The sequence below is a fragment of the Bombus bifarius genome, unplaced genomic scaffold (genome assembly GCF_011952205.1).
Source record: "Bombus bifarius isolate JDL3187 unplaced genomic scaffold, Bbif_JDL3187 scf7180000008332, whole genome shotgun sequence".
Taxonomy (NCBI): domain Eukaryota; kingdom Metazoa; phylum Arthropoda; class Insecta; order Hymenoptera; family Apidae; genus Bombus; species Bombus bifarius.
In genome coordinates, this window is record NW_022884597.1 from 48,815 (window position 1) to 58,536 (window position 9,722).

Consider the following 9,722-nt stretch of genomic DNA (forward strand, 5'->3'; position numbering starts at 1 on the left):
CTGCGTGTGGCGAGCCACGGGACAGAAATCGTTGGAATGTTTACTGCCGCGTGTCGCCACGAATATTTCCTTTAAGGAGAGCTATAGAATTACTCCATACCTTTGCTAGGCAAATCCCGTGACCGCGGCTACGTTCGGCGACTGACCGTCGCCTCGAGCCCAAGCTCATTATCACAACTCTCGAACAATTACAATCGGATTGAATAACTACAATTGTTCAATTACAGACTCCGGTGTTCTTTCATCTCCGACATATATATATAAAAGGAACCTACGATTATCAAACAACGAACCAACGAAATTGGAGCAGCTACACCAAATCAAAATCGAAGCAAGGAGCTCCAGGACAAAGTTCGCTGAACTCACGCATACACCAATAACGCACAACAGGGGAAATTCCCTTTCTCCCAGAAGCATGGTGACGAAGATGTGCCTCCAAAACCTCTCCAGGAATTTCATTTGCCAAACGAACTTTTACACAACGATCGGTATCAACGACTTCAACCAGAGGGGGTTCCCACTCCAATACGACGGTCTCTGCATCGAAGAAACTCTCATCGACAGTAACAAAATCGTCAAAGCTCAATTCCGACGGGAAATCCACGGCCTCGGCACCAATGTCGAATAGTTCCTCCAACCACTGTGGTACTTGTGGTTCATCACAGGGCCGCATGCGTTTGATGGGTTTCCCGAGTCGCCCATGGGTTCTTCGGAATCCCTCTTTCGCTTGCGCTGAAAACAGCACAGTATAGTTTAAATAAAACGAAACAGGACGAATCAAGCGGACTAAAAACAAGACTAAATACGTACCAGAGAAGTCTGGATAGGAACCTCTGATGGAAATGACTCCGCAAACATTGTTCGAACGTCGATCACCGAAGCCTAGGGAAATAACAAAAAAAAAAGGGAAAAAGGATCAAAATCACGAAAACAACCATAATATTCAAATATCCAAACTTACGCATAACAACTCGAAGGAGGAGGTCCTTGTTGTGGGAGAGCAGCGGAATTGCGCGTGTTGCCCGAGTAAACATCGAAATGATAATGATGCTGCAGCCGCCAGCCCTTGCACGCGCCGAAGAAACACAGGTAATTCCCACGGTACCAACGTGGAAGTTTCTCGAGAAAAGACTAGATCAGCATGGAATGCTTCAAGCCTCCTAGGACCGATGGGAAGTTAGTCGAAATATGTAACTTACATTCTCTCACGTACGATTTCAAGAAACCCAAACTGCAACATCCCGATTCCCACGGAAGCGTACCCCCAGTGGACCACCACCACGTGGGGGATGGCATTATAAATAAGCGTAGCAACATAGAGCAGCGCTCATTCTTATTACGGCTCATTATTATTTACGTACCATATCGTGCTCATTATTACGTTCGTTATTGCGCTCATCATTACGTTTAGAAATTTTGTGTAGCATTTTGCTTTTCGGGGTCTTTGGTTGTTCAGGCAAGAAAAGAGAGTCACGACTAAGTAAAAAAATGTATCTTTGAAGTCCTCATTTCATCGCTTAAACAAAAAAGCGCATTGTAATTGCGGTATTAATCCGGTTAGTAAATTGTTCAGCCTGTATCGAAATAGATAAATAAAGTAAAAGTTGGTAATAAACTATATCCGAGTTCAAGTAATAAACCCAACAAAAAACACCGACGGCCACCGGAGCAGCTGAAGTAATGGCGCCAGACAGCACTTATTCCTCAAGGTAAGAAAATTAATTTTGAAAATTTCCTTCTTCTCTGATAATTTCGTTGCCCTCGAGAATCGAATTAGAACTTCCTATCCTCGATCTCGTTTTATTTCCGTGAACGGTTTGAAGATAGAATCATTGTTTTAAATTTTAAACAATGGGGTTGTCCGCTGGGTTGGCTCCTGCAAACGGTGTTTTCAGCTACTGAAACATCCACTGATGTTCGCATTCCTCCTCCCATTGTTGGCAGAATATTGCCCGTCTTTGGGCAAGGTTTGCGAAATCACACAAGTCCCGCACAGAGAGGATCGTTAGAATCATCCTCGATTATTAAACTCAAAAGGCAAGAAAATCGTGGCAATAGAATCCATCGTAGCAAATGAACTGAGCTTCGGTTCTAACGACAAACTACTATAGCGAAATTAAAAGAGAAGAAGAAGGCAAACGTAAAAATAAATTTATATCAAACAACGAAAAATTTCACATTCCTATCCAATCCAGCAACGCAAAAAATTCTTGTTCTACCTCCTCTAACACTAAAATATACATCTACACACACATATATATATATAGGTAATAATCTAAGCAATTCTACATTCAAATAAAAATCCGTTCAACGAGGACAAATATTTATTGTACTCAGCTTTAATCCTCTCCCGTGCCAGTATCCCTGCACATAGCAAGTTAGCCGAAAAGTGGAATTCGTTTGCCAGTTGCATTTAACGTTAGTTAACGCTACCCATTAAACGTAAACTATTGGATAATCACTTACGAAGTAACAAAAACACGACAGACGAAGGTACAAAGATTTGTTTTCCTACAGCCAAGAAGGTGCTTACAGAGGCACTTCCAGACTGGGAATTCAATCTATTTACCAAAGACACTATAGACGAACAATACCCATCACACACTAATACTCTTAACTTGTGGAAAATAATAATAATAATAGTAATAAAAAAAAATTTTTTTGAAATAGTCCTTGGACTATTTCTGGTGGCAACAACTACCGTATTAATCAGAAATCTAAATCAATATTTCATACACAATAATATCATTTCAATATTTCCTTTCCGATTAAATTCAAAATCAAACGGAAAATAAATTAAACAAAATATTACATTTAATTTGAATTAAACAAACGAATACGTAACACCCGTTTCACCGTCGAAACAAGTCCAACAGCTCGCAAATCGCGATGATTTCGTCGATTTTGACGAAAACTAACTGTCATTTCCTTCCCGTTGGAGATATTTCGACGTTTAAGTGCTCGTTGAACTTCGTTTTACACTGCAAATGTAATGCACTACCGTTTCAGCGTCGAAACAAGCGAAAGAGGTCGCAAATCGCGATGATTTCGTCGATTTTGACGAGAACTAACTGTCATTTCCTTCCCGTTGGAGATATTTCGACGTTTAAGAGCTCGTTGAACTCCGTTTTACACTGCAAATATAATGCATTTCCGTTTCAGCGTCGAAACAAGCCCAACAGCTCGCAAATCGCGAAGATTTCTTTGATTTTGACGAAAACTATCCGTCATTTCCTTCCCGTTGGAGATATTTCGGCGGGTAAGCGCTCATTCCACTCTATTTTACAAGCCGAATGTAATGCACACCAGCTTCAGCGTCGAAAGAAGCCCAACAGCCCACAAATTGCGAAGATTTCTTCGATTTTGGCGAAAACTAACCGTCATTTCCTTCCCGTTGGAGATATTTAGACGTTTAAGCGCTCATTTTACTCCATCTTACACGCCAAAAGTAACGCATGCCAGCTTCAGCGCAGAAACGTGCTCTACAGCTCGCACATCGCGATGATTTCGTCGACTTTGACGAAAACTATCCGTCATTTCCTTCCCGTTGGAGATATTTCGACGTATAAGCGCTCATTTCACACTATTTTACAAGCTAAAATTAATGCACGCCAGCTTCAGCGTCGAAACAAGCCCAAGAGCTCGCAAATCGCGAAGATTTCTTCGATTTTGACGAAAACTAACAGTCATTTGCCTCCCGTTTGAGATATTTCGACGTTTAAGAGCACATTTCACTCCATTTTACTCGCCAAACATAATGCATGCCCGTTTCATCGTCGAAACAAGCCCAATAGCTCGCAAATCGCGATGATTTCGTCGATTTTGACGAAAACTAACCGTCATTTCCTTCCCGTTGGAGATATTTCCACGTTTAGGCGCTCATTCCACTCCATTTTACACGCCAAAAGTTGTGCACACCCGTTGCAGCGTCGAAACAAGCCCAACAGCTCGCAAATCGCGAAGACTTCTTCGATTTTGACGAAAACTAACCGTCATTTCCTTCCCGTTGAAGATATTTCGACGCATAAGTGCTCATTTCACTCTATTTTACATGGCAAATGTAATGCACGCCTGTTTTATTGTCGGAACAAGCCGAATCGTGCGCAAAATGCCATCATACCGTGATTTTGCCTATGAAACGCTGTTATTTCGATCCCGTTTGAGATATTTCGACGTGCAAGCGCTCTTTTCACTCCATTTTTAGCGCCGAATGTAATGCACTCCTGTTTCATTGTCGGAACAAGCCGAATCGTGAGCAAAATGCCATCATACTGTTACGTCCCGCGCTACGCACGTGCCGTAACGAAAAGACGGTACGCCAGTAAGAATTTGAATATTAAAAACGGACGCACGATACAACAAAAATGGAAACTGTTTAATAAAAGATTAATTAAATGTAGTCATATATAGAGAATTAGTGTACGAGGGCAAATAAGAGATAATAAAGTTAAAATAGGTACTCTAACGAAATAGTAAATATAAAAAGTACAACATAACCTATAATTTCATAATTCCACTAAGGATAAACTATGAAGAACTAATTAACCTAAGTTACTCCCAAATTAATTAATAAATCACGACATAATACTTTATTCAATCAGGATAACCTACAATTCGAAAATTTAATCAAATCTCGCCATAACATCATGAATAATTCAAAGGAAAGGAAAAAGGAATGGAACGATAGGAATACACACGTTTATAACAAATACGAAATATCAAACAATTTAATATATAGCAAATATGGACATACAAAACAACAATAACAAAATATATCTTATATACAACTAGATATAAAATATATGTCGAGTCAAAGTCCGAATCTGGGCCCGAGTCGTCCTCGTGGCGGGGGCTTGGGACAGGTAAGGATTCCTCACTGAAGCTATCCATTTTTTTACACTGAAGTTATTTGTATTGACACACACAAAATTGTTACAGAGTTGACACAAACTCACAATGATCACACACTCGCGACGCTAGTGACAATGGTCTTAGGTTCGATAACGAATCCACGGACAACGGGATGGTAGTCGTACGCACTCGCAAAAATCTAAGTCGGATTCTTTGTTAATATTCACTGACCGTAAGACGTTAATCTTTTTGTCGATGAGATCGCAAGAGAGAATGACTTTCCATTCCGGTGATACCTCAGAAGAAAACTATGATGGGGTGTGTCTAAGGACACGAGACTATCGGATTCGTCGGGGATATCCTACGTTCGGAAAGTAAGGGAAATTGACGTTGCTGCTAATTGGTCAATCTCCATATCGGTAGTTAGAAAAAGATGCTAGCTGCTCTCGAGGAAAGGTTGCTAGTAGGAGACGTCGTTCGTGGAAAAATATGTCTCCCCTATCTTCCCGTAGTTGGGACAAAGACCGTTTGTCCGTTTGAAGGACTTTAGTTGACTAAATCTTAAGATTTATAACGGGCCCTCAGGCTAGCTGAACATGTACTGCGAAGACGCATCGACATCTGGCAGTCATCTTACTCGAAGAATAGGGTCTGCGTTTGGCGAGCTACGGGACAGAGACCGTTGGAATGCTTACTGTCGAGTGTTACGACTATTTCCTTTTTAAGGAGAGCTACAGAATTATTCAATGCCTTTGTTAGACAAAGCGTTTGTCACAGACGAAATTCGAGCAACTGTATATAACAAACCGAAATTCCGAACGCCTTATCGCGTGTGACCGTCCGGTCAGCACCCGTTCTCAGCCGCCTGAGTGGCATTCGATCACTCCAGCCGTTCTCCGAATTTTACACTAAGTATAAACAAAATCTTCTCCCACTCCAACGAATGGAAGAATATAAATGCTCCCTTCAAAATCATCCAGTCAGTCTAATAAAAAAATTCTTAACTAATCCAAGTATCGAAAGTGTATCATCGCGAACCGAAAAAATTGTATAAATTGAGTAAAAAATAAAAAGAACTTAATCTCCTTTTCGGAAATTAACAAGTTCCTTATTTTTACCTTAATTTTACACGACATTTTTGGCGATCCGTGCCAGGATCTATTCACTTCAGTGCAAACGAAATTACGATTTCGGCGTACGCGCATCATTGAAGATCGAAGGATCAACGGACCCAGTGCGAATCTTTGCTACTACGAGGCCCTGCAGCAACTTTCAACGTTCCATTACGGTGAAACTAGACGAGAGGACTACGGTCAGCGCAGAGCAAGCCTACGAATAAGATTCGGAATCTAAAACCAACCAGAGAGGAAACATCCTTGAGACTCCTCAACGGCCATAGCTACTACGGTAAGCTGAAAAATCTGGATTCATTTTCACGATACCGTGTGAGAAAACCCAGTTTCTCAAGCGCTTCGAGTCCAAATAGCAACAGTAGTTCAGACTCAATAAGCTCAATTAGAATCATGCCCACATCACGAAAAGACAAAGTCGAAACTATTGAAACCGTTTCTACAAACGGAGGTACGGACAATTCGATTCGTGCCATACTCGACGTAATTCAAAAACAAATTGAAATTCTTGCGCAACGTGTAGAAGAGACACAACGGACGGCCGACAGTGAAAATAAGAAGCGTGCAGCGGAAATAGAACTATTAGGCAAAAATATCTCTAAAATAAAAATAGGACGCGACGCTACTACAGAACTAGGCTCCCTTATTACTATGGACGAATCTGTTGCCGCGAGAGATAGAACTTCCCCACCATGCGTTCCAATTCGAACAGAAGAAGACAACCATCCCTCTTACGAAGACCGTCCACCGCAATTCGCCTCTCCGAGCTTACGGGCCAAAGACGCGATAGTATGTATTCCGCAATTAAACGGCGAAGACAATATCGGAGTAGAAGAATTCATACGCGAAGTACGCGAATTACGAGCCATGTGTAGCGAACCCACGTTACTATTAAAAATGATTAAAATCGGGAAAATCACGGGTAAAGCCGCAATGGCCATCTGCAATATATCGATATACGAATACGGACACCTGTACGATGCCCTAAGACGAAACGTAGCCACCCAAGACTCTGTTAGAGAACATCAAGACCAGCTACGCGAAACGAGACAGCGTTACGACGAAAGTGTGCAAAGTTATATCATCAGGTTCCGCAGAGCACTCAATAAGTTACAATACAGTATAACGAACGAATACCGTGACGAAATTACTAGACGAGCTATGAACGACAGGATTTTAAAAGACTCCGTGATCGATTTTATCCGAGGCCTGAAAGGCGAAATAGGACAATTACTACTCGCCAATCCACCATACAATATCCTTGAAGCCGAAAAGAAAGCCACCGACATCGAGCGATTCTTCAGGGAAGATCGAAATCGACGACTAAAACCAATAGAACGATTACGACTTCCTGAGCAGCAACGACTAACAACCAATAATCCTAATCCGATCACTAAAAAACCAACTCCAACACCCAATCCAATGCCAAGAAGCTTCCGACAAACCGAACAAATACCACTTGCCCAAAGGACACAATTAAAATGCTTCAAATGCAACCAAATCGGACATGTCTCCAGTCAATGTAAAAATTTTCGAACACCCAGCCAATTTCCGAGACCACCAGCAGTCCACAATCTCGAGACACACAAGGAAGAAATAGAGGAACCAATAGACCAGACCTACGAATTAACGCCACAACAGGAAGACTACCCACAGTACTTTTACGATCCGACGGACAGCGACATAAATTCCTCATTGACAGCGGAGCAGGAATTAATATACTCAAGCGAAGATGCGTATTACGACCAAGAATAACAAAAGAACGGAAATTCTCGATGGGACACTCTAAATTTAAAACCAACGAACACGCTTTGATAAAACTATTTGGCAAAATTCTAGAATTTTTTGTGGTAGAAGACAACTTTCCAATTATAGAAGACGGCATACTCGGTTTGCCAGCCCTATCTAAATTCAAATTTGAACTCTCGAATCAACAATTAAAACTTGACAATAATATACTTTTATTGCAACAGGAAAACGACGTACCTCCAAAACAAGCAGTGTCAAAAACAGTCTACCTGGAAGGAAAACCGACAACGATATGCTTTATCAATGGTGGTGAGTGCCCAGCCAAAATGACTAATTTTATCGAAAATTCAAATACGTATGATCAAGTCTCCACGTTTAAAGATTTAGTTAGACTTTCGCATATAGAGAAAACCCTCCGTGAACCAATCGAAAAGATATTGCTGTTCTACCTTGACGTATTCAATCTAGAGACCGACTTATTACCATGCACTAATCTTGCTAAACACACAATAAAGTTAAAAGAAAATAAAATCATTAACACAAAATCTTACCGACCGCCTGAATGCCATAAAGAACATATCAAAACGACATCCTTCCACCCACAAAGTAACGGATCGTTAGAACGGACACATGCAGTAATAACAGACATGTTAAAATCGATACAGCGAAATTCGGATGAAGAATGGGACGATCAACTTAACTTTGTATGCCTTGCATATAACACAATGATACACGACTCTACTGGTTACACGCCATTCGAACTCACATTCGGACACCAAGCCAATCTTCCCTCCACAATATCCAAGAATCCCCAACGCACATACGCAGACGAAGTCACGTTCCGCAAAAAGGAATGGGACTCTAGACTCCGACACGCTCGCGAAACATTGATCAAAAGTAAACAGCGATATCAGCGCGATCAAAAACGTAAAATTATAAAACCTCAATCAGTTTTCAAAGAAGGAGACTCTGTTTTAATACATAACGATCATAAAAGGCATAAACTTGATGTGGAATGGTTAGGACCGTACACGATTGATAAAGTATGTACTCCATACTATCTGATTCAAGACAAAAAGATACACGGTAATCGTTTAAAACCTTACTTTCCAGGTCGACGCTCCTCTTTGCCGGAATAGTATCCGCGCAAATAAATATTACACCATTAGAAGGAAACTCTGTATTCGTAGAAAACATAGGAAAAGGATATTTATACAGCGACACTGCCAATGTAATAGTAGGATTAGACACTAGCGACATATACGAACAGATAAGCGCAATAGAATCATATAAATTAACAATAGACTCACGTGCAATCAGCAAACAATACGTCGAAGAGTTAGGCGGATTACAAAATCGCATCAATAACCTAAAACAACTCGCAAAACACTTGAAAGCGTTAACACATACCCGGAGCACACGAGGTTTGCTTAACATCATAGGTTCCGTATCGAAAAGTCTGTTCGGGACTCTCGACGATGATGATCTTACGCTCATAAACAAAAATATGGACAAACTATTCGATGATAATAATAAAATCAAGACCATAATAGCTAATCAAACAGCACTTATTAGAAAAATTGTAAACTCAGAAAACCTAAACCACTTAGAGAGATCATATAGTGATATATTAAAATTACAACAGCAGGCAAATATCGATAGATCTATGCTTAAGATGATCATGAAAGTCGACACCGCGATGCAAACTTTACACTTCCAATTAGATGAAATACTTAACGTCATGATATTAGGCAAACAAGGAATAATTAGTCCACAAATACTTGACCCCAATGAATTCATAGAAAATTACGCCAAGGCAATAGGTAGCCAGATGTACAACACCGCGATTTCTGCCAAAACCGAACATTTTCAATTCATACTCGACATCAGTGATCTTAAAATCTTCACAATAGATGACAAAATATTTTTCAAAATCATAGTACCTTTAGTCTCTAACACAGAATGGAACATATTACAAGTATATCCTATCCC

At 40.6% G+C, this 9,722-nt stretch overlaps 1 protein-coding gene across 1 annotated transcript; it reads right to left on the minus strand.

The window, feature by feature from the left end:
* Positions 1-272: 272 nt before the first annotated feature.
* Positions 273-848, minus strand: LOC117212612. The gene is made up of 2 exons (XM_033457538.1): positions 811-848; positions 273-732 (listed from the first exon to the last, which is right to left on the minus strand). Exon 2 carries the CDS (start codon positions 671-673, stop codon positions 311-313), a length of 363 nt encoding a protein of 120 aa, XP_033313429.1. The 5' UTR covers positions 674-732; positions 811-848; the 3' UTR covers positions 273-310.
* Positions 849-9,722: the final 8,874 nt, after the last annotated feature.